The sequence below is a fragment of the Acipenser ruthenus genome, chromosome 33 (genome assembly GCF_902713425.1).
Source record: "Acipenser ruthenus chromosome 33, fAciRut3.2 maternal haplotype, whole genome shotgun sequence".
Lineage (NCBI taxonomy): Eukaryota > Metazoa > Chordata > Actinopteri > Acipenseriformes > Acipenseridae > Acipenser > Acipenser ruthenus.
This window is the reverse complement of record NC_081221.1, coordinates 998,010-1,023,719: the sequence shown is the minus strand read 5'-3', so window position 1 is coordinate 1,023,719 and position 25,710 is coordinate 998,010. Positions and strand designations below refer to the sequence as shown.

At 39.5% G+C, this 25,710-nt stretch overlaps 1 protein-coding gene across 5 annotated transcripts; it reads right to left on the bottom strand.

Moving 5' to 3' along the window:
- Positions 1 to 15,800: 15,800 nt before the first annotated feature.
- Positions 15,801 to 24,400, bottom strand: copz2 (COPI coat complex subunit zeta 2). 5 transcript variants are annotated; one of them, XR_009310081.1, is made up of 10 exons: positions 23,366 to 23,510; positions 22,493 to 22,561; positions 22,082 to 22,166; positions 21,763 to 21,854; positions 21,360 to 21,415; positions 20,907 to 20,984; positions 19,994 to 20,045; positions 19,721 to 19,858; positions 19,485 to 19,523; positions 15,801 to 17,359 (listed from the first exon to the last, which is right to left on the bottom strand). XR_009310081.1 is itself a non-coding variant. In XM_034055826.3 (10 exons), exons 1-10 carry the CDS (start codon positions 24,236 to 24,238, stop codon positions 17,312 to 17,314), a joined length of 570 nt encoding a protein of 189 aa, XP_033911717.1. In that variant the 5' UTR covers positions 24,239 to 24,400; the 3' UTR covers positions 15,801 to 17,311. The 5 variants fall into 5 exon arrangements, 3 of the variants coding, with proteins under 3 accessions (XP_033911717.1, XP_058862748.1, XP_058862749.1); XM_034055826.3 differs by lacking the exons at positions 19,721 to 19,858; positions 23,366 to 23,510 and adding exons at positions 18,340 to 18,372; positions 24,221 to 24,400; XM_059006765.1 differs by lacking the exon at positions 19,721 to 19,858 and adding an exon at positions 18,340 to 18,372 and having other exon boundaries at positions 23,366 to 23,506.
- Between the last annotated feature and the right edge of the window lie 1,310 nt (positions 24,401 to 25,710).

Below are 25,710 nucleotides of genomic sequence, written 5' to 3'. Positions count from 1 at the left end.
TAGTGCTGTAAGGACGGCAGCGCCATAATTAAAATTGAGTCTGAGTTGTTTCTAGTTTTTGCCTGTACTGTAATAAATATAGTTACCTGTTTGGTCTATATATATATATATATATATATATATATATATATATATATATATATAGATAGATAGATAGATAGATAGATAGATAGATAGATAGATAGATAGATAGATAGATAGTTTTCAAAGAGTCATAAGGAAAAAAAAACAGTTAGGCAGTAGATTCACCATATTAACCTTTGTACTGTTGTGTAATCCATACTATACGATAAATAAATGTTTGTTTTTTTGGGGGGGGGGGCACAGGGGTGGGTGGGGGGAGAATGTCTTTCACTGCCCTTTGCTCCTGGGCCATGCATATTACCTTGCAGATCATTTGATTAGATGTTATTCACAGTATATGATTAACAAATGCACCGCTAGGGATACCCCATCATATTATATTTGTGTTCACATTGTACACGTCATAGCCGTTGATAGCCCTGTGTCCAGAGATGATAGACAAAGACAAGGAGATGTGATACCTTATAGCTGGACTAACTGAACAATAATTAACCCCAAGCCTTGAAAGCTTGTGACACATTGTAGCTGAATTTATGAACACCAGAAGAAAGTCCAACAGGAATTTAAAGGGTAGTGTTTTCAAGTATTTAGTTATATAATTTGTTCAACACGTATTGCAATTGGACCATATCCCCTATATAGCTCTGTTTTTCTTCAAGATTATTAAGTGTTATATAAATAATTGAATGTGATCCACATAAAACAAAACTAGACACACTGGAGAAGCAGTCCCAGATTAAGGAAAATAAACTTTGTTTCATATATTAATCAAAAAAGTCTTAACTTGAGTCATCAGTATTAGAGTGATCCGCAAATTAAAATTAAAAGGTAGGTAGAGAGCTAGCACGAAGTAGGAAGCAGATTTATCATTGCACAGAATCAGAAAGAAAAACACATGTGAATGTAGTTATACTTCTGTAAATAATGTCACAGTAAATTACATTACAAACAACAATCACTGTATTTTGTTATTTTTCATGGACATTATTTTTTAAATGTCACCAGCAGACAGATAAATTTAAAAATAGAAAGATAGATTGATAGATAGAGATAAACAGATAGGTATAAAAAGAGAGAAGGGGGCGGTCCTGTGAAGCTTGAATGGGTTTTAATTGACCAGAAGGGACTGCACTCCTGACCTTTGACCCCGCCTGTCTCCCAGGGGAGCCCTGTAAATTTTTTCTTTGTTGATTAACCGGGCTGGCTCCCTGGCATGTCTGGAAAGCAGGAACTGTAGGGAATACTGGCAACGGAGCTCCACTGCCGAGACACTACCCTCCCCCCCCCCCCATCCCAGCCCCCCTCTCCCTATCCCAGCCCCCCAGCTTCCCGCAGACTTCTCAGACGACAGGCCGCAATGCATTACAACTGCAGTTTGTTAGCCTGCAGTTTTTTCTACCATAGCCCATGTAGGGAGAAAAAGTGGAGAAGTACTACTCTAAGATAATCGAATAGTTTCAAATAATGTCCTGTACATATTTGAAATGTGGTTTTTCTTTTTCTTATTTTTAGCTGTCTGTGTTTTTGTAACTGGATTTATCTTTCCTGGGCTGAAACAGCGGTCTGCGTTTTGTTTTAGTGGAGTTATCTGCAGTTCTGAGAGGAGTTGTCTTTGCTAGAGCTGTAAAGAGGTTTGCAGTGTTGGGAAAGTATAATTCCGGATCTGTATTAAGTTAGTCATTCTGATAAAGAGTTTTTTTTTTTTTAAAAAAGGATAAAAATGTGTGGTAATTTCGCAGAACAAATGGCTCAGCTGAGTTTAATCGTTGTCTTAAACATCAAAACTCCAAAAATCACCCATTGTGATTCTAAGAGGAATAAGAGGCAAGTTCACAACCCTTACAAGCCCCCCCCCCCCCCCCCCCCCCCCCCCAGACAAATGTATCTGGGTCGGTTATTTTTGGTTTGGAAACTTTATCGTGTGAATGTTTCCTTTCTGGGAAAAAAAATAAATAAAAAAACAAATGAGATTTTAGAGTCATAATGGTTGTTGTGATTGTTCAATTGCTTTAATTTGAAGCCAATTTAATTAACAAACAGTGACTTCATTTTAAGTAATGTGTTACCACAGTGAAAAGCTAATTTTAACAGAGTGCTGCCCATTGCAATTTGGGTTGCAGTGATGTGTTGGAATCGACTAAAAGGGAACTGGGAATTGGAATTGAAAAACAGGAATTGACCCAAATCCTGTAACCGACCAAGAGGATATTCTCTCTGTATATTCTCTGTGTGGGAACTATTTCACACTCCCTTCCTGACTGGGGAAGACTGGGCTTTGCTAATATTTGCCTATGTGTGTGCGCGTGCGTGTGCATGTGTGTGTGTGTGTGTTTGTGCGTGTGTGTGCATGCATGCATGCGTGTGTGTGTGTGTGTACTTCAAGCACAGCTCCCAACAACAATTGCATTGGGATCGTAGCCATTACAAAGTGCAGCAATGACAGCGACTGTAAACTTAGATTTAATTTCGAGCCTGCCATTAAATACAATAATGCAATATGGCCTTCCTGGAGTGGTGTTCTTGACAGACATCGTTCAGGGCTGTCTGCAGGCAGCTGCTCGTTCGCTTTGGCAAACAGAAGAACAAAAAAAACTGAATGGAGTAAAAAAAGGATTTCAGTTCCCTTAGTCAGGGAATTCCACAATCCAGGAGGTTAAAGGCTTTTGTGCCTATTGATCCGAGCTTTAAAAGGGGAAGATTTTCCAAAAAAAAAAAGAAAGAGTCAGCCGCTTCACAAATTGTGTCAATCACAGAAGAGCCTGCTGGCTTTTGTTCCTGGCTTTTATTCCTGCACCCCTAAAACATTTTTGGTTTGCTGCAGCAATTCAATGCCCTTTTCCCTTCTCTATTAGGTTCAGTAAAGGTCCGCTGCTGTCACTATGAGGGGCTCAGTTCAATAAAGGATAAGAATGTCTATGTCTCTTATCTTTAAGAATTCTGCTTAGTTGCAAACACACGGAATGTTTAAGAAAGCCACTATAGGTGGAAAATGAATAAGAGACATAAGATTCAAATAAGAATGTTCTATACTTCCATCTTGGATTTACACATTCTTATCATTTATTTAACCTAGCCCTGTGTTTTTTTTATGGGGGGGGGGGGGGTAGTATAAATAAACCCAGCTAACCCAATCTGACCTATAATCCAAATAATATTGCTGTCATATTGAAATGCAGGCTGATAGCAGCTGTAAAACTTCAATCACAATTTTCTAATGAGTGTGTAAAACAGTTATAGGTGTTTCTGTATTTTTATTACTGTTATGTTGATGAACTACAAGTCGGGTGGGTATTTATGACCATAATACAGGGCTGGGATAAATTCCTGGTTTTCAATTCCCATTTCATTTCCAGTCCCTTTTTAAAATCAATTCCCAATTCCGTTTCCTTCGAAGGAATTGGAATTGATATTTCGCAGACATAATAATTGTTGTGATTTGTTCAATGGCTTCATTTGAAGCCAGTTGAATTAACAAACACACAGTGGCTTCAATTTTTTAAAAAAATCAACAGAATGCTGCTAATTGCAATTTTGATCAATGATGTGTCGGAATAGATTAAAAGACAATGGGAATTGGAATTGATTTTAAAAATTAATCGACAATGGAATTGGAATGGAAAAATAGGAATGGACCCCACCCCTGATTAGGATGCGGGTGTCTTTTTTGTGTTATGGCCGTGCTGGTATTAATATCTACTTCTCAAACCCAAATGGAGCTCTACACCTTTAAGATTCACAGTAAGTGCTCCCATATGTTTAATATTAAATGCAATCTGTTTTCAAAACTTCGGAATGATAAATAGTTCTTTTGGTGTTTTTCTTTCGCGGATAACCTCAAAAAAAAAAAAAAAAACCTTCACGAAATTATTATTTATTTATATTACTTGTCAAAGGAGAGCTCGATCACAGTCAGGTGATTAGACACAATTATTTTAATTAGAATGTTTACTTTTTAAAGTACCGTGTGGCTGGTTTTAATTAAACACAGCGAGCCGTGCTATATATCTCTGATGCAGGTTATTATGGATTTATTTGATTTATTTTTTTTGCTTAAATGTTAAAATGCAGTATCAAACGACAATGTCAGAATCAATGATTCCCTTGGCTCATTCTTGTTGCACTTGGATTCGCATTTGGAAAGTCCTGCAGAATCACGCTATTTAAAGCTGCTAAAATGTACAGCCCTTGGTGGTAAAATAAAAGGAAAATCAGCTCAGAAAAAAAATTACATTTTTTTTTAATACAGTAAAACAATCTGATAGTGAGTGGGACCAGGGGGAGTTCTAATAATCGAATTATGACAGTGACATTTTTGTACATGATTTTCACCACGCAAGAAACCTCCTAAACAGATACAATTCACCCCTTTGCCTGAAAGTATATACAGCATTGTGCTGTTCTGTAGATACGAGAGATTGAGGGCTGGTCCATATATATTATTTGCAAGCAGGGCAGAAGAGCACAGCACACAACAGGACAGGTTGACACAGGGTTGTTCAGATAACCGGGGTATTCAGATAATTCGGGTGTTCGGATAACCAGGGTATTTGGATAACCGGGATGTTTGGATAACCGAGGTTCGGATAATCGCAGTTTCACTGCACTCTTTTATTTTCAATGGTGTTTAAAGTACTATAATGAAGCAAACGTTTACAGAACAAATCAATATTGAGGATTGCCATCTTAGATATCTGTCCCACTTAGTCTTCCGAAAAATTTGCAAAAAAACAAAAATCTTGCGTTAAAAATATATACATTAAAAAAGTTAGCATTTATACTTTTTTTTTTTTTTTTTTTTTTGTTTCTGCTTTTTAATATTATTCTAATGATATTTTTCTGCTTATTACCTGGTGGAACGTTGTGTATTTGAAGAGTCGCCTCGTGCAATTCGGAATGTTAAGGGGAACACGGAATTCACATTGTGCGTTTAGAACATTCGCGTTACAAGGAAATTACACAAGACAGTGGGGAGGGGAGGGGTCAGTGAACATCATGATATGCAAATCAGGGTAGGGGTAACAGTAATAGCTGTAATAGACGGCTGTTAACAGAGTAGGTGGCCAATAAACCAAAACTGTTTTCTTTTATTGAGAATGGCTCGCTATTACTAACCAGGGCTGAAGAGGGAGTAGTTCTGGCAGCATATATTCGGTTGCCATTGTAAAGTATATATATTTTTTTACTTGTTTTGAACCTGCAAAGAAAATATATATATATATATATATATATATATATATATATATATATATATATATATATATATATATATATATATATATATATATCATGCAGTATTTGCATTATAAAGTAGATGGATACTTAGCATGGTACATCCAGGCATGCAGTGATCAAAGACACTGTAGGATACTTCTTTTTTTTTTTTTTTTTTTTTTTAGTTTTTAGAACTAATTGTATTGCATTTTTAAATAACACACATGCAATCTTATAATGCAAACATATTTTTTTCAAATATATATCTTTAACATGCATACATATATAAATCTAAACCCACATCTTTCACAGAAAGAAAACCTCTAATGCTCAATGCAGTGCAGCTGGGGAGGCTCTACCAGACAGATACAGGAAAATAACTTCCTTAAAATGTAGGGCTCCATTTATAAATTAATGACAACACAATAGATCTATGATGTATATTACTGTCAGCTCACTACAGTCACCAGCATACTGGAGAATACTTCTTTGTGGTGGCAGGATTAGGTAACGTTAAAACAAAAAAGAGACAAGAATGTGCTGGTCTTTTTAAAAGGTTAACTTGCAGTGAGCGTTTTCAAATTTGCACGGCTGAATTGACAAGAGTCAGTTTCGTATTTAATCAGGAATATTTAATACAGTGAAACACTTGTACCTCTTAACCTTTGCTACAGCCCCAGGCTGTATAAAATGTGGAAGAACTTGCATGCTATAACTGTCTGCCTATTCCTCCAGAGGGAGAGACAGACATGCCTATTATTGAATATACACCCCCCCCCCCCCCCACCCCCCCACACACACCAAGAGGGGCTCCAGCACACACAATTAGATCTGCATACTTGAACCATCTTGGTGCCTGTGTGTGTGTCCCTGTGTGTGTGTGTGTGTGTGTGCCTGTGTGAATGGCTTTTTTATGATAAGCTCTCTTTTTATAAGCTTATAAGCTTCTCTCCCAGTGTGCAGATATCTATACAAGAAGAGACACACCCACACACACTAAATTTAATGTTACCTATTAGGAAAAACGTGGAAAGTAATGTAGCGTATTGAACATGGTTAGGCTTCAATGCTTCGTTGACTACCCCCCCCCCCCCCCCACCCCCACCCCCCCATGATTGGTATTCCACGGCATGTCAACTGCTCTCTCTGGGCTGCAGTAAGGAACCCCTCTCATCTCGATCAGGAACAATGGGCAGATTGAATCACTGCTTCTGCAAGTCCTCTTCTCTTTGTCTCAGTTTTCATTCTGAGATCACACCTCCCTGTCACAATAAAATAAGATAAAGAAACACATGGGTGACAGACAGGTCCCCAATGCTCAGAATACAGGGTGACCGACACGTCCCCACTGCTCGGAATACAGGGTGACTGACAGGGGCCCCACTGCTCGGAATACAGGGTGACGCTCACACACACAGAGGTGTAGAGTGGTGGCTTATTGTTAGAGTGGGACAATGTGTTTTTTTTTTTTAAATATACTTGTCAAAAAAGGGGGGCGCAGAAAAATGCCGGAGCGAGCGAGATATGAAAGAAAATAAAGTTATGAATTGAACACCATGTAGCATTTGTGTCATCTTCGTAAAGGCTGCAGGATTCAAGCTATGTGCAGAATTCTTCACTTTAAAAACCTTTTTAAAAAAAGTATTCCTAACATTTTGGGTTAGCACTTTACATGTCTTCAATTACTTTGTATTTACATACTAGTTACTTAGTAAATACATGCACACTTACACATAATTACGATGTTATTGTGCACAGTTACTTACAATATACTTATTGTGTGAATCTTTTTTGCACGATATAATCCTAACCTTTTTTTCTGATACAGTTGTGTGCTTACATGTGTGGTGCAAAAAGATTCACACATTAAGTACATTGTAGCTGTGCACAATAACATTGTAATTATCTGTAAGTAATTGAAGACACTTCATGTATAAAGTGGATTGCACTACGTTTGAGGATGCTACATTAAATAAAACAATAAAAAAGCTATGTTATTTTAATACTTTATGAATTATTTCCCAATGTAACGAATGACTGATTAATTATCCGGACTTCATTATCTTACTGTGGAGCGTGTGAAACTCAAGCATTTCGCGTCTTGCACTCTGTCGCCATCTGGTGGTGCTGGGCGGTACACTGCAGTATGTCTTTTGGGTCAGCTCACAGCCGGGTGCTTGATGGTAATGTAGGCAGTAACTGTGCTACTACAGCTCAATGTGATTCCCTTTAAAATACCAAGATTGGAACAGAATAGGACGAACCGCAGAACGGCCAATTACTTATCAACGACGGCCCTAAACTTGGTCTGTTTTTCATGGGTCAAAATCCGCCATTTTTATAGTGCAGTGGTGAGCTCAGCTCACGCTGTGTTTGGCGCGCCCGTTCTCTGCATGCGTTGGCATTTCTTAAAAAAAAAAAAAAAAAATCACAGCAAAGGTTAATCGGGAATCCGAAGCATGCTGAGTCTCTTCCCTCCCCAGCAGGGACAGGACAGGGCTGCTGCATTGCAACATGATGAATAGTTTGTTTGGATCGCTTGGAAGAAAAAGACCCTCCCCCTTTAAATATTTGGCTGTAAATAAAAATTAATAATAATAATAATAATAATAATAATAATAATAATAATAATAATATCAGCCAAGAAGATGATCACTCCAGAAAACTCTTTCTTTCTTTCTCTATTTCACTCTTTCTTTCCTTTTCTCGCTCTCTTTCTCTGGATGAACAGCCCGTGACGCAGTGCGCGTTTACTGGGGCGGCTCCTGGCCCTGGTTCTCTGCCCCGCTGTGTACAGACACGTCTGCCAAGTCAATTTCATTTTTGGCTGGAGACACCAGTACATTTCAATCGGACTGTAAACGGTTTAATTTCTAATTTCACCAGAGTCTCCCTTCTTTGTGGCGCCCTGACCTTGGCAGCAATCTGTCTGATGGCACAGCGAGCCATCTGCACACCGACTTGTCTGTAACACAGCCAAGTGACTCGACAGCGCGCAATGGACGACGCAACTGAACTCTGTGTTCGCTCTCTGCTGGCGAGTCTGTCGAATTACATCAAACATTCACTTGCATCCGCGTGTGTTGCTGCAGGAGCCACACTAGCTTCAGCTCCTGTGCAAAGTTCTGATATTTTATTAGACCATAATCAAAAGAAGGAGAAATAAGGACATGCGTTTCCCCACGGTTATGCCCTGCGTTTAACATCATTTATTGAGCTGTGCCAGCTTTTGTAATGTGCTTTGCTGTACCCCTCTGTCCTTTGCAATGATTCCCTATGCTTTCAGCGTGCTTTATCACACCTTGCTGTGCTTTTACTGTGGTGAACTTTTAAAAAGGGTGAAGCAGAGAAAGCAGGGGGACCTTAGGCCCAAAAGGGGGGACAGTGTTGGGAGAGAAAAGCTAAGCGATAGTGAGTGGACCGACGCGCAGGGATTGGACGGCAGTGCCACGGCGCTCAGCTCCAGAGGGACCTGGGCACGACGGCCACTAATAAATCTAACCCAGCTTGGTTTATTTATCTGTTCCTGCCACAGCAGCCATGGCCTCTCGCTTTTTTGATTGGCTTCCGTTTCACAATATTGGGGAGGGGGGTTTGCATGAGTGCTCATTTTTAATGCAAACTTTTTTTCTGCTTTTATTGGCTCTAACTACTACTACTACTACTACTATTACTACTACTACTACTACTACTACTACTACTAGTAGTAGTAGTACTGTGTTCATAGCAACATAATAAAATATAATACTGTTCAAAACACATGTGTGTCTATATATATGTGTGTGTCTGTGTATGTGTCTATATATATATGTGTGTGTGTATATTAGGAGCTGGTGCGGTGTTGTTTGTTGAAGGAAAAGCATAATTTATTATTAGCTGGTTCTGTTTGGGCAGATGGCGAGTTCAAACGACCCGAGCAGGCAGGCTGTTTATTTGGAGAGGGGCGGTGGCGTGCCCTCTGCAGGAAACAGGTCCAGGGGCCATGTGTGTGCAGTGCCGACTTTCCAGAGCTGATTACCAAACGCACCAGCCCTGCCTGAAGGCTCTCTGTGACATTGAGAGGATGCAGGAGCGCTGGCTGCCTGCAGAAACGCTTTCTCCATCACAGGTTCAGCACCGGGTCAGACAGAAGCGTGCTGCTGCACCCCAGTGCTCATTTAGGGTGCCAGGACCGCATGTTAACTTTGAACACAAACCTGCCATGCATGGGCAGTATAATAGGGCAACTGTGCGAGTTTAACACATGATCCTTGATAAAACAAATTCCCTACAGTAAAAGCACAGCAAAGTGTAATAAAGCACAGAGAGGTATGGTAAAGCATAGGGAAGCATTGTAAAGCACAGAGAGGTCTGGTAAAGCATAGGGAAGCATTGTAAAGCACAGAGGTCTGGTAAAGCATAGGCAAGCCTTGTAAAGCACAGAGAGGTCTGGTAAAGCATATTAATAAACACAGCAAACTATATATATAAAAAGCCGTCTTCATTATAAAAAAAATAAACAAAACAGTTTTAAATTGAAAACGGAAGAGCGAAACCTGCAGTGTCTCTGTATTTCTGTGCTTATAAAACATGTTTGTAAAGTTTAACACAGTTCTGTAGCACTGTGATTGAACCAGTTGCCCTGCAGTCTTTCAGAACGTATGCAGTATTTTTAAACAGACGGGACTAAGCGGTTTCTAGCTCAGTTCTAAACAATGACTTTGACTTCTTTAAACCAGCAATGCCCACAGGCTTGCACCAGTACAACAACGCTTTTACTGTCTTTACCCTCAACGGCATGATAGTGGTCTCATTTGCTGTGTTTATCTATAAGCATATGTCCCTCGATATATTACACTAGAAGCGTGTGTGTTTATCATGCTTTTATTTCATTTGCTGTGATGCAACAAAAAAAAGAAAGTGTGCAAACTTAAGAGCAAAAGTATAATAAATCAAGTCCACATACTGTAGCCACACAGTAGTAGCACCTTGTTACTGCCCCCTTGTGGTCAGTAGTGGCATGTGTGTTAAGACTTCAAGAACCCGGATTTTTCTTTTCTAGTTTCAGACAGGGAAGGATGGAAGTAATCTTTCATTCGGGACAGTTACTTTGTATTCATTTTAAATTCCGTAAGAGTTAGCTGACGGGACGAAGCTATTCCTTCAGTTAAAACAAATGCACATTTAGAGTACATTAGAAATTAAAAAACAGTATTAAACGTTACCATTTGTTTATTTCAATTTTTTCCAACATTAAAAACCTCCCCGCCCCCCCCCCCCCCCCCCCCCCCCCGCCCTTCTTTTCCTAATTAGGTTCTAACCCAGCCCACGGCGACGTCTTCAGGAGGCTAGCCAATCAGGGAGCGAGCCATCAATCACTGTCAGTCTCTCAGCCACTCAGGCGGAGCCGGGTAGGGCGCCGCGTAGCCAATCACAGCTGGCTCCGTCTCGGAGCAGGCTGATGAAAAGGCAGTGTAAGAATGCGGGTCGGGTACATGAGACATAAGGGTGGCTGGTGGTCGTGTGGGTTATAATACAGAACAGCACCAGCATCGTGCCTCAGATTACGGGGGGGGGGGGGGGGGGGGGGGGTATGATGATATGTAACCGTTTGATGGTTTTTACATTGCCAAAAAAAAAAAAAAAAACCACTTTTCCTAACTGTTTTAATAAGCAGTTTTTAATTAAGTTATTGGTTGGACTGCATTGCGTCATTGCGTCGAGGTGTTTATGAGGACTTGAGTGATAAACTCGTCATTTCAATTGTATTGCAATGTTATACGTGTCGTACCCTCTCCCCTTGACTCTCTCTGCTGTGCGCTTTCAAGGCCGGCGGCCGCTGTGTTCGCTCTGTTTCACGCAGACTCGAGGGCAAAAAACACCAGACCGCAGATTTGCCTTCTATAACCCCCTTCAGTCACTGCGTGTGTAATTGCACCATGTTAAACTTCCTATCAATTTATCTTCTTTTATAATGCATATATATATATATATATATATAATGGCAATAAACCCTACAGCGCATTGCCCAGAAGCGCATTGGAGGCATGCAAACCGCACGGGGAACAGTGTTCTTTATTCAACTGTGTGTGTCTGTTTAGGCTGTGGCTGTGATTACAGACGCGTCAAAAAAAAAAAAAAATCCCAGAGCATGACATTCCGATCTGATTGATAATACCGGCAGATATAATCATCCTGTCTGACTCCACAGTGGCCATATTAAAACACATCCTCGTAAATCTGCTTCAAATAGCGCCGGGTATGATTTTAGTGTCATGTGTGTAATTAGCAAACTGGTCCGTGGAAGGCAACAGTCCCCGGCGCTACAATACGATCCACTGTGCGTGCAGCGGTCATCTTTTTTCATTTATTCCGGCGTGGTTAGAACACAGTAGCATTTATTCAGAATTTGTATTTCGTTTTTTGTTTTTGTTTGCATCAGAGAGACTACATATATCATATTGTGTGGTGGCGAAAAAACCTCCTGATCTGACAACCGCATGCGAAAACACCAGGCTTGTATCAGACATGCAGTCTATATGTCAACTTTTTTTTTTTTAATCCGTGTCGTTATTCACTTACAAGACTATACTCAAATAGAGTTCTATACATACTTACAAATTGCTTCTTCAGTTTATCAGTTACTTTTCCTCTTCGTGAAGTCTACTGATTGCTGAGTATCCTGTTGGATTCTCCTTGGATATGGAGAGCTGGTTGCTGTTTCTTAGTTCTCTCTTGCACATTAACTGATATCCGAAGCTGTTTATTAGGACTATGTTAGGCATCGGGAATATCAAACGCTAATGTTATGTGAATGCGGCCCCATTCAGTACCGCGTTCAGTTTTTTTTTTTTTTTTATCTATCTATCTATTTTATAATGCAGATATGTTTTTCTTAAAGTTTTGGAAAGGGGGCACCTTCTTGAACTCACACAAACAGTTTTAAAATTTTTAAAAACTAAAATATTATTTATTTTTTAGCAGACGCCCTTATCCAGGGCGACTTACAATTGTTACAAGATATCACATTATTTTTACATAGAATTACATTACATTATTTTCTTTACACAATTACCCATTTATACAGTTGGGTTTTTACTGGAGCAATCTAGGTAAAGTTCCTTGCTCAAGGGTACAGCAGCAGAGTCCCCCACCTGGGAGTGAACCCACAACCTTCCAGTCAAGAGTCCAGAGCCCTAACCACTACTCCACACTTGATAGTAGAGGATCTACCAGCTTTATTAAAAAGAGTGCGATGTGAATTATTTTTGTCCTCGAAGTAAGATTCTCTCTGGTGGTTATTTATTTATTTATTTATTTATTTATTTATTGAATATCTATTAAGAATCGCAGACACCAGACACGTACACTTGTGAAAACATGTCGTGTTTTATTTTTTATTTTTCGATTTTCTGTTTTAAATCTGCCCATTGTTTTAACCTCTATCTCCTGGAGAGTTTTGCATGATCCATAAGCACGAATTAAAATATAATAATGTTCTCCGTTGGTCATTTGGAGAGACCAGTTATTTAATTATAGAAATAGAACGTCGGTATTTTTATAATGACAAGCATGTGATAGAACTAAGGTGTCAGTCCGGGAACGCCCCTAAATTTACATACCTCCATAATATTGGCTGTGGTTTTCATCGCACGCGTATCTGATTGGAAAGCTGATTTCCAAGGGCGTGGTAACTTTCCCGTGACACGCCCCCCAACCTTACCTGTGATTGAAGTTTAACCACACACCCTTGAAGTAAACAATATTTTGACATTTTTAACGAAAATAAATATAGTATTGTATATTATTTTTCAAAAACGTTATAATTAAGGACAGACTATTCAAACAATGTTTCTACTAGCTTTTATTATTGTTGATTTATTTATTTATGTATGTATTTGTTTTTACACGTTTGCGATGTTGTTGCCATGGTATACAGACGTTTCATTTCAGAATACAAAACACCATGCAGCGCTTTGTCCCCAGTGATAGCCATGGCACCTGGGTACTATCAGTGTTTTCCCGCTATATACAGTAATACAGGTAGAAATGTTGACAGAAGAACTACTGTAGGCGTATAAGAATGTTAAACATCTTGACATCTGCCGTGTATCCAAACTTTATTTGTAAATTCCTATTTATATATATTGTGGTATTTTCCTTTATTTATGTTTATTTTGTATATATTGTATAGATGTGTTTGTTTTGCATTTTTATTGCCTGTAATATTGTATAATATTTTGCAATCTGTAATATTGGGTATAATATTTTGTTTAATTTCTGTAAGCCACTTTGGATAAAATTGTCTGCTAAATAATAATAATAATAATAATAATAATAATAATAATAATAATAATAATAATAATAATAATAATGTCCTAAATTAAATATATGTTATCCCGAAGGTGACTGACTACCCTTGTAATTATGCTGCGTGACTGTGAAATGACCAGCCCGTATGTAAGTACTATTGTAAAATGACCAGCCACTTCATAGACAATGCATAGCTCACTGACATTTATTGAGAACACGTAGTATTTTATGTTGTCTAATTGGTCCAAATCAATACGTGTACTAAATGATGCATTTTTGACCCGGATGGCCTTCCATAGAAATAATAATCGCTTTTAATGCATGATCATTTGTATTCATATTTTAATTAACTCTCCAGCAAGATGTTTTACAACGGTGCGATTTCACATGAAAACCGCCAGGGGTCGCGTTTGAGAGAACGCTGTATAGTGTACTGAGCCGTGTCTTCGTACTGACTGTATCCCGTTGATCGATTATTGAACAATTAATTTTTTCGAGTACTGAGCATGTTACGGGTTTAAGTATGAGTGTTTTATTGAAGTTACTGTTTACAAACTGATCCTTGTCACTTTTGTTTAGCTGATATTTAGAGAATTGCACCTGTCATTCAATTACCCATTGCGTCTTCTGGTTTTCATTCCAACTGAGTTCTCAATTACTTAATTTAACCCTTAATTGAACTATTCATTAGCTTAATTAGACCTTCTTTTTTAATTGTTTTCAGGTTTTAACAGTTGGAGAGTTCAAGTTAAGCGCTGCGAACAATTAAGCATATTATTAGCTAAATTAAGGGTTTCATTAAGTAGTTGAGAACTCAGTTGGAATGAAAACCAGCAGACACAGGGGGGGCCCCCCAGGACCAGGGTTAGGAAGCCCCGCCCTTACACGTCATTGAACGAGAAACATTGGTAGGAGAACTTCGAACAGCACATGAGGCGTTACCAAGCTTTACCACCAGATGGTGATACAGACTAAGAATTGGAGAAAAACTGCAAAAACCGCATCGATTTTAAGGGCAGTGCTGTACTTGGATTTGAGAAAGGATTGCATTCTAAATAACTGTTTATTTAACAATATTGGATAATTGCACACAGCAGTGAGTTATCAAGCTTTACGTTTAACCTTCTGAAGTAGATCTACTTTTTAATGGTATAGGCTACGTAACAGGAACAAATAGTTATTTATGTATTTATTTATGTATTTATTTATTTCTTAGCAGACGCGCTTATCCAGGGCGACTTACAGTCGTAAACAAAAATACAATTCAAGAATCACAGTACAAGTATTAATACAATTAAGAGCAAGATAAAATACAATAATAATAATAATAATAATAATAATAATAATAATAATTAGGCTCGCATATTTATGATTCTGGAATGCCCAATTGAGTTTAAAAACAATTGCTTGATGATATCTCGCACGCACGCACGCACGCACGCACACGCACGCACGCACACACCGATGAGAGATTGGAGGTTTCAAAACATGTTTGCAATTCTCTGCATTCAGGACGTTTCTTTCTTCTTTGAATTTGACACATTTACTCATCTGTCTGTCTGTAAGAAATAAAAATAAGAACTAAAAGAAACGTTTGTAAATTGCATGACAAATAAAATACTTCCCCAAATTTACCATAATTACGTCTCATATTTAATGATGAAATTCCTTCTAATTTGTAGAATGTTTATTTATTTTTTATTTTTTTAAATTAACTTTTTTTGGTTTATTAAAACGTAATATATAATATATAATATATGAATTTTTTATATTTTGTAAAATACAAAACAAATTAGAACATTATCAAATATAGCTGGGATGAAAAAAAAACTGTAAACGACGATTATAAGAATTATATAAAGAACTCTTTGATCAGCAGTTCGATAGCTATTTTACATCATGCCATTTAAACCCCTCCCACCACCAGTGTCGTCCAATCAGGTTGGGCGTTTTTAATGAAGAGAATCGCCCGCCCTGTTACACTCCAAGTGGGCGGGTAAACTTCCTCTGATTGCTTGACTTGTACTGGCAGTCTGCCAATCAGCATAGTTTACCTATGTGCCCCGCCCCTCTATGCAAATTAGCCGCATTTTGAAACATTCATTCTAATTTATGCAGGGCAGCGCTACAGTGATTGGCTGTTTAAAAAGTACAGCGCAGTTTTTTTTCATTCTAAAAAATATATTAAAATTAAAAGCAACAAACAACACACGTTATTATAATAAATATGGTATTTATTAATAATTATCAATACAATATTTATTCACATTTGAATCAATCTTGGCTTGCATTAAAAAATAAATACAATTTCAAACGAAAACCTTGTTTCGCACTAAATCACACGCCTGTAATAAAGTAGGACTGCATTAATTAATCCGAAAAAGGCATTAATTCAAGATGACATTCCTGTTATAAACATTGTATTTGTAATGGTATTGTGTGTTTCGACCTCTAAGGCGTATTGCATACTGCTTTTTAGGCATTTGCACAAATATTATTACTTTTTAATTGTTTTTTTAAATGCTGTTTTCATCTGTGCGGCGGTGCTGTACACTAATGTAACAGAAACACTAACATAACTATAAGAAAACTGCAACAAAAAAAACGATTATATATTTTAATCTCTGCTGCAGATGTTAGCACACACATGATATTAACGCTGTAAATATGTCAGTGTAACATTCTCACCCCTGTGTTAGTGTGCTGTGAGACATTCTTAAACTATCAATCACTTTTAAACATGCGCTCGCTGTACGCTGAACGCACATATCCCTATTCTGTACTATCTCATGCTCTCAATATTATATGAGAATTCTACGGGTTCTGAAAAAACTCTAGAACTCTGCGAAAACTCGACTTCGCTCAATGGAACAGAACGCGAGAACGTTCCGAGGTAAAAAAACGAAACTATTTATATTCCAAACACAGGCTATTAAAGCCGTCAGAGTTTTGCTCATATATATATATATATATATATATATATATATATATATATATATATATATATATATATATATATATATATATATATATATATATAATTTTATATGGCTTTGGTAATGTTTGTATTGATTTTTCTTTTCAGTAACAACAACGTCCTTACACAATAATAATAATAATAATGCATCAGCATAGCTTAATGTACAAACTAATACACTGCACTTGATATGTAAGCCCATGCAAGCCCCCGGGACAGATCGATCATTATCAGCGTGTTCTGTATCATCCATATACAATTATGCTCCAATGAATGCGTTTAAAATAGTTACACGTTTTTATACTGACTAAATGCAATTCGATATCGCAATGTGTCTTTTGGAGACTTTCACGCGATTTGACCGACTGACTTTTGCGATGTTGAAATGTGCGTATCCCGATGGGCTCGACAAGAAAGTGTTTTACCTTTGTAATGAATTATATAAAACAATACATCTGCATTTACGGAATAATTATAACGCATATCGCAAAAAAAAAAAAAAAAAAAAAAAAAAAAATCCTATATGTAACCAAAATGCAACATGCTTTAAAATGATATTTTCTTAATAATTGGTTGAAATTGGTATATATAAAATTCAAATGAGAACGCGCTGCCAGGAATCGACCTTGAGCCGCACTGACGAGGGAACCAGCTGAAGCTTTAAGAAAATGTCATTGTTTTCACTAATTTTCCAAAGACTAATTCTATTAAACACACTGCATTGTGGTTTAGTGACTCCTGGATTCTCTACTTCAGTATCGACCACTTGATCTGTTCCTTTGCCGACTGCAACACCTGAAATAAAAGCAGATAACAGGAATTTAGCACCAAATCCGCAATAAAATACATAAAACAACGCCCCCCATATCGGTCTATCGGATTTATTTGACCAGTTAACCATGTTCTCTGCACCCAGGAGTGAGTCAAAATAAATCCGGTATTTTCAGTTCGTCTCTCTCTCTCTCTTCTCACGCGTAATGGTCATTTTGGAATTAATTTGACCAGCAGTGTTTAATGTTTATAAAAAAAAAGGTGCTCACTACAATATATTCCTTGACTGCACACAGTAAACGCCGTTCTGGCAATCGGCGTGCTGTTTTTGTATCGCAAACTTCAAAGCTGCTTTGTCCTCGCTGTGTGTGTGTGTGTGTGTGTGTGTGTGTGTGTGTGTGTGTGTGTGTGTGTGTGTGTGTGTGTGTGTGTGTGTGTGTGTGTGTGTGTGTGTGTGTGTGTGTGTGTGTGTGTGTGTGTGTACAAACATTTGGCATGACCGACCTATTGAATGAACAACTTTGACGCGGTTACATCAAAGGAGTTGCAATCCAGCCTTTTATTTACATAAAACAACCAGCAGATGTCGCTGCAGCTCATATAAAAAAAAAAAAACAACCTACAAACTAATAAAACTTACGGAGCCAAATGGCAAAGGAAGGACTCGATTATGCTCTGTATTCTTTATGACTTGCAATATCATTTTACAACAAATCCCACGGTACTAAAATGCTACTTAGAAAAGCGGCGCATAGATCCACACATGCACATGCAACAAAAATCTATCAATGCAATGTTATTGCCAAGAGCTTAACAGGGTAGTAATGCCATAAACCCGTGTATGGCACCCCAGAGGCAGACTGGCGCATTTGTGGGTACAGTACAGCTGTTTGTGGAGCCGGTTCCTTGTGATACCCCACTAGCACCCCCCCCGCTAACCCCAGCAGCACCCGCCCCACACAGTGGAGACGCTCGAACCGGGGCTCACAGGGGATGTAACTTACATTGGACGGGATTTTCAGTGTCGCAGAGATTTGCTGAGGGGATTCAAGCAGAAGGGCAGTTAGTGTTGGGTGAAAAAGAGGTTAGAGAGGAAGAGAGAAGAGCAGGTTATTATTGTTAGGGTTATTATTATTATTATTATTGTTAGTATCATAGTTACGAGCTTACAGCAATTGTCATTATGTAAAGTTCACCACATTATATTTGCACAGTAGTTCTGCAGGTGTGGTTTCTTTTGTTTGTTTGTTTTTTGTGGGGGGGGGATAGAACCCATATGCAAGAGGTCCACCCTAACCTGGATTCTGTTACCCCCAGGAACCGGTGCTAAGGAGTGCCCGTACCAAGTTCAGTCACAGCGTGATGAGCAGTTCAAGGGACTCAGTACAGTTTCAAATAGAAAGCGGCCAGGGGACCAGGTTTATGAACCGGTTTTCTTTGAAGGAAACTACATTTCCAGAGCCCGTTGTGAGACTCGTTTCATTGGCGTGCAAGCTGGAGAGAGCAAAAGAGGCTTTTTAATTCACTTAATAGCATCAGAGAAACGAGACAGACAGGAGGCAATGAGATGATGGGAGCCGGGGGACGCTGGAGAGGAACGAGGACAGAAGACGACAATTAAAAAAAAACAATGGGGACCCCCCTGTGTCTGCTGGTTTTCATTCCAACTGAGCTCTCAGCTACTTCACGAGACCCTTACTTGAACTGATCATTTGTTTAATTAGACCTTTTTTTTAACTTGTTTTAAGCTCTTAAACAGTTGCAGAGTTCAAGTTAGCAAGAACATTTTATAACTAAATTGAACTCTGCAACTTCTTAGGAGCCGAGAACAATTAAAAAGGTCTAATTAAGCAACCGTTCAATTAAGGGTCTAGTTAAGTAATTGAGAGCTCATTTGTAGTAAAAACCAGCAGCAAATTATTGGTGTGAATCCCAGAACAGCTCCTATCACCCGCCCCTTCTTGTAAGAGTTTACCCTGGGAAATTGATATCTCGGTAGTTTCGCATTTCATCTTGCTTGCTCCGTGCTTACACCATGCATCCCTTTTTACCCTGAATTCACCCGAGTCTGTACCACGGCAGACCTTTCAGTAGGGCTGCCAAGTCCCAGTGATAATGTTTTTTCAAAAGGCGAGGTTTCTCTTATTACCTGTGCCACGCTCTGCTCCGACAGGGGGCTATCATCACCCTAGACAGACAGAAAGAGGGGGAAAAAAGCAAAAAGGAAGAGATTCAACGAAATACAAAACACTCTATGGTGTAGCATCTCAAAGGCAACAAAAGCAGAGTGCTCCACTTGCTGTTTCACTCAGACCCCCTTGCAGTTTCTAGCAGTAGGAGAGCCCCAGTCCCTGTACTGTGGTGTGTGAGCACATGCAGGGTTACCTGAGCTCTCTCTCTTCGCCCCCCTTCTCGCTCTCTCTGCCTCACTCTCTATGCGCTCTGGGTCCGCTCGCCCTGCAGCTCAGCGCTACCCGAGATATAGTCAAAGAGAATGAAGCCGTAGGCGGGCTCGGACAGGGTCTACCAGGGGAGAGGGGCCAGGGGGGGAAGAAAGACGAAGGAGAAGACAGGTAAGAGGGAGGCAGGGAGGAAGGAAGGAAGGAAGTAAGGAACACCAAAGAGGACGCCACGAGAGGAAAGAGAACTTTATCTTACCTTGAAATTCACCTTCTGGATGACCTGCTGAGGATCACTCTCCAGGATCACACTGAGAGAGGGAGAGAGGGAGAGTCACATACCAAATCATACTGCAGAATACAGCTCTGTACAATACAGCTACTGTATATACACATTACAATGGGCAGCAGTGTGGAGTAGTGGTTAGGGCTCTGGACTCTTGACCAGAGGGTTGTGGGTTCAATCCCCAGTGGGGGACACTGCTGTTGTACCCTTGAGCAAGGTACATTACCTAGATTGCTCCAGTAAAAACCCAACTGTATAAATGGGTAATTGTATGTAAAAATAATGTGATATCTGTATAATGTGAAATAATGTATAATGTGATATCTTGTAACAATTGTAAGTCGCCCTGGATAAGGGCGTCTGCTAAGACATAAATAATAATAATAATAATAATAATTACAATACTGATCTATACAATACAGCTATTTACAATCTGCAATAAGTTACCTAACTTTAATTCCATAAAAAAATAAAACATATAAATTGAACACTATAAATAATTGAATGTAAACTAAATCTGGATGCTGAAACTTAAGCGTGGAATAGCACTGTGTTCCTCTGCGGGTGGATGAGCCCGCAGTGTGCGAGAGACACTGAGAATCTGTTTCTTCTTGAGATAAGCAGGTCTTGCCGTGCCAAAGGAAAGTCACCCAGGACTTCAACATGCTCAGTATGAATGCAGAGACTCTGCAAGTGCTTTGAGAGCTATGTACGACTTGCCTGTAGTGTCACAGGAAGAGACACGGATACACACAGGATCTGTGACTGAAACTTAAAGTGGCTGCGTGAATGCGTTGTTACTGCGCAAATGCACCGTTGCAGCGTGAATGCACCGTTGCAGCGTGAATGCACCGTTGCAGCGTGAATGCACCGTTGCTTCACTCACCCTCCATCCACAATCTCGTCCACCACCAGGAACACACCATCCAGATTTTCCACCAGGGAGCGCTTCTCCACGTTCTTCCTGGGAAATGGAGACAGACGGGTTAATATAACGTAGAATACAACCACCAGACACTTCTCTCCCAGCGGCTTCTACAGAGGAGGTGCAGCCACTCTGCTACAGCTCAAAGACCGGTTAACTAACGACAGCCATTCTGAAACCTCTGCTTGCTGGTTTGCTGCAGTATAAAGGTGAGAAGGACATTGCTACTAGAAGCGCACACACACGGCACCATTTAAAATGCACGTGCATTCAAACTGCATGTTCTAACTGTGTCTCACTAAGCTGCACGTTCCTCTGTAATAATGACACCTTGTAAGGCAGCACAGCACAGCAATGCCATTATCCGATTAATTAGAAAGCACAGCTCGGGGGAAGCCAAAGACAACATCTTACCGTAACATCAGGTTCAGAGACTCGGACAGACAGTTGAGTACAGTCATCAACATCAGCTAGTAAAAAAAAAAAAAAAAAAAAACACAAAACAACAAAGCAGATACATTTTATTTTTTTTCAAATTGCACAGACGTTATTATATTTTTTGGTTTTAGATATATATATATATATGCTAAAAGTAACGTAATAAATTCAATGACAAACATTTCCATTCAAAGTCTTTCTCAATGTCTTCAATGGACAGGCTAAAAGACACCAATGAATTCAATGACAAACATTTGAGAAAGACTTTGGTGGTCACTGAATTTATTACGTTTCTTTCAGCGTTTCTAAATGAGTGTTGAACAGGCATGTTTTTTGAAGGTGCCGGGTGGGCAGTACGTTACCCACATTGCAATATTACCTCGTTTTCGTTGGCGCTCCCCACGACGTACAAAAAGAGGTCGATGCTGCTTTTGTAAACAATTGTCATCCCCTCCAAAAATGCAATCTCACCTGGTCGGGGGGGGGGGGGGGGGGGGGGGGGAGAAGAAAATATTACAAAGCCAGCAAGAAACAGCAATTACACAACAAGCACACACACAACAAGCACCGTGCTTTACAACACTACACAGGCTGTTACAACAAACAAAAAAGAGATGCCAAAAAACAACACAAGGTTATTCTGCACAATGTGTTTTATTATATTATCATTATGGAGAACGATAATAAAGCAAACTTACTGTCAGTTTTGTGTGTTTTGTTAAAGACATGCTTTTCAAAGTTCCTCTGTTCTTTCATGGAAGGATACAGCTTAGGGTCATAGTACTGTAAAAAAAAAAAAAAAAAAAAACATTATTAAGCTAATTGATGAAGGATCAAAAGGACTCTGCAGCCCCCAAGACGTAGGCAGAGGACACATTGCCCTTCGCCATGAGTTAAAGACCTACGTTTATACCTGTTTAACCTGACTTACAAACACAAATATTTGTATCCGTCTTACCTGCTTATTTTTTGGCATTGTTTATGTGTTTTCACCTCTCATTCTGATGCACTTCTTGTTTTAATTTTGATGTTTTTGTTGTCTGTATTTACTATGACTGGGCACACATTAACACATCCCACACAAACCCCGTATGCACTTATAACAGTACCTTTGCAAGCAGCCGGTTGTCATCGTTGTCCAGTATGAAAAGTGCTTTGACTGTATAAAGCGAGGGTTCCTAAACAAGAGAGAAAAAAAGTTATCGGCAGCTTTAATTACATTGTCATATTCTTCAAGCTAAGGGCTGTCTGAGCTACTAAACTTACTAGAGCTTACAAGAGCTGGTGGTGCTTATTACTTCTATAGCATTCATAACATAAGATATATTATTATTATTATTAGTATTAGTATTATTATTATTATTACTACTATTTAAAACAATACATGCACCTCACTTATAAAAGTTAACCACAGTAATATATTGACGTTTTCGCCCCATGCTTTTTCCATGGTTATAGATGCATTTACCATAGTTCACCATGGTTTTCAAGCGTTTCATTATGTTTTACCATACCTCTCTGGGCTTGTATGGTGCTTTATTAGACTGCTATGTTTTCACTCTCCTTGTAAACTTTTACAACGCTAGAACTGGAAAGAAACCCAGATTCTGCAAAGGAACGCTCCGGTGAAAAAACAAAAACCCGGACTCGTCACTGACGTGCCTCCCTGCAGGAACTGGAGCTCTAGAACCTGTGCTGGGACTAAACTGAGAGTGATAGACAGGACTCCACTCCGCTCCGCTCTCCAGCCTCCGCCCGGCCGGGGTTCACAGCGACTGGTCAGTCCAAGCCAAAGTTCTGTTATGCACTGACTGCTTCCGATTCAGAGTCTAAGTGTATCACAGAACTTGAGCCGAGACGACTGGTGTGACTGCCGATCGGCGTGCTGCTGGAAGCACCAGGTGTGCTTTAGGAGAGCTGAAGAGGATGGAGCTGTTGAATGCACATTGAACAACTGCAATACTCGAACTCGGACAACTTACTTGCATTGGATCCCGGGCAACCTGCCCTATACAATGACCACAAGATGGGCCCTGGCCTGTAACTGAGGAGTACTCGAACGGCGTCGGCTTCAGTAACAAAACGTCCAGCGGGTTACATTGCAAGGTGTTTGCAAGAAACGAAACCATGACGTAGTGACGTGCTGGGCTGTTACATTTAAAAAGCTACAAAGATGAGAGTTCGATGACGTCGCGGACGCCACAAGACGTGGCAAGACTGCGTGTCGGGAGTGCATGAAACCACTCGTGACGTGACATATGTCGGGAAAGTTTTCAGCGAAGTTTATTATTATGGTTATGATGAATATTGCATTGCGGCAGTGTTTTATCTTCGTCAGATTAATTAAACAAGTAGCCCTCTTTTAAACGCCAGTTTCGCTATTTCTATCTTTCCAATAATCGATACTGTGCTTGATGGGAGCTGACAATTCAATGCCTCTATTTATCTTACTAATACAAAACGCAGAATTATATTCATAATGATTCCCCCAACCCTTATTTGCACACTGTAGTATGTCCTTATGTATGTATTTGTTTATTACAAAAATGCTAACAGAACTAAATACGCAGACTTATTGCATTGAATAAGTTACAAACATACACACACACAGTATGGAAACGTTTCAGTATAGTTATGCAGCAGCAAAATAACTGATTGTATAAAATTCTGTAACAATGTATTTAGAATGGCCTCTTGCGTTCGAAGTATTTCCTGTTTTTTAAAAAAAAAAATTTTTTAAATATATATATATATATAATACAAATAATAAAACCCTGTGCATTATTATACTGCATTTGAATGCACATTATAGGCATTTAATTGCACCGATCACCTACCGGAGCTCCAGAGTCCATGGTGGCGGGTGAAGTAGCTCAGTGCTGTTGACGTGGACAAGCTCGGGTTGTCATTTTTAACACAACCTCTCTGCTCCCCGGTGACTCATCGCTGGGAGGCACCCGCGTCTCCGGAGTCTGGCGCGGCAATGAAACTGCTCCCCTTGGTCCGCCACGTTGGCTCCGTCTCCTCCTTCACTTAGAACGCGGCGCTGGCTCCGTGGTGGAGCCGGAATGACGTCACTTGCACCCCCCCCCTCTCCGCGCAGTTAAGCATTTCTGCAGACACGGCCCATTTTGTGACTCGCCGGTCTGCTATAGGGGAAACAGTAACTACGTTCAAAACCGAAAAGCACCTTGGGATGGCCAGAGTTTACTCGCAGCTGTCACCCTTTTTGGATCTACAGTCTGGCCAATGCACCGTTTACACACACAGGATATAATAAAGACTGTTGCTTTTGCAGAACCCTATCCAGCTTTACCATTGTGTTTATTTATGTAAAATGTTAAACAAAGCGGTTATTTGAGTAGAGTACACTTGTTAAATACAGTGCATGCTAACGAGTTTTTGGCCAATAGCGTGTATAGTCTATTTTGGTATAGAAGGGTAGTCTATAGTCTTGCCTGAGTTTCATGCAGTGGCATTTCCCTCTCCTCCTTCTCCTGCATGTGTACTTGTGCATAACAAGGGCTGAGTATTAAAACAGCATAAGGCAGAAAACGGTTGCATTTACGTATGTTTTGTTTTGCTTTTGAAGATCAAACAGAACTTGAAGATGCTGGAATGCCACCACTGAGCAGAGAGAAGATTTCAAGAATGGGGATGAAAAAAAATCATGTGTCCCAGGTTCTGTACAGCTAGAACTGGACTGTAAAACAGAACCGCTGACTGACGGTGTGTGCGTACAATGCTAAGACATGGAGGAATGTAGCTCAGCAGTATAAGTGAGCAAGATTGTGGATTATGGGTGTTTAGGGTCAGTATCTATTGCTGTCCTGCCTTGGAACAGACTAAAAGAGCCTGGTAAATACTTCCAGTCACCTCTTGAGACTGCACACTGAGAAATGTGAAGCGTTTAGTGACAGGGTCAAAATAATAATAATAATAATAATAATAATAATAATAATAATAATAATAATAATAATCAGCATCATTAAAAAAAAAAATAGATGTGATTTTTAAAGATTCCTAAAATGCAACACACAGGGATTATTGATTGTTTTGTGAGGGTGATTCATTTTTCGGTAACCCTATTGATGTTTGCTCAATTGAAACCCTTTTGGGTGGGCATTCGTTTGCTCCAGGACTCGCTGTTTTACTGCAGGCTAAAGGCCAGAGAATGCATGGGATTCCTTCCCAGTGCAGAATAATTCACTGTGTTTGTCTCTCTCTCTCTCTGTGTGTCTGTCTGTCTGTGTCTCTCTCTCTCTATATGTGTGTGTCTCTGTCTGTCTTTCTCTCTCTGTCTCTAATCTCTGTTTCTTTGTCTGTC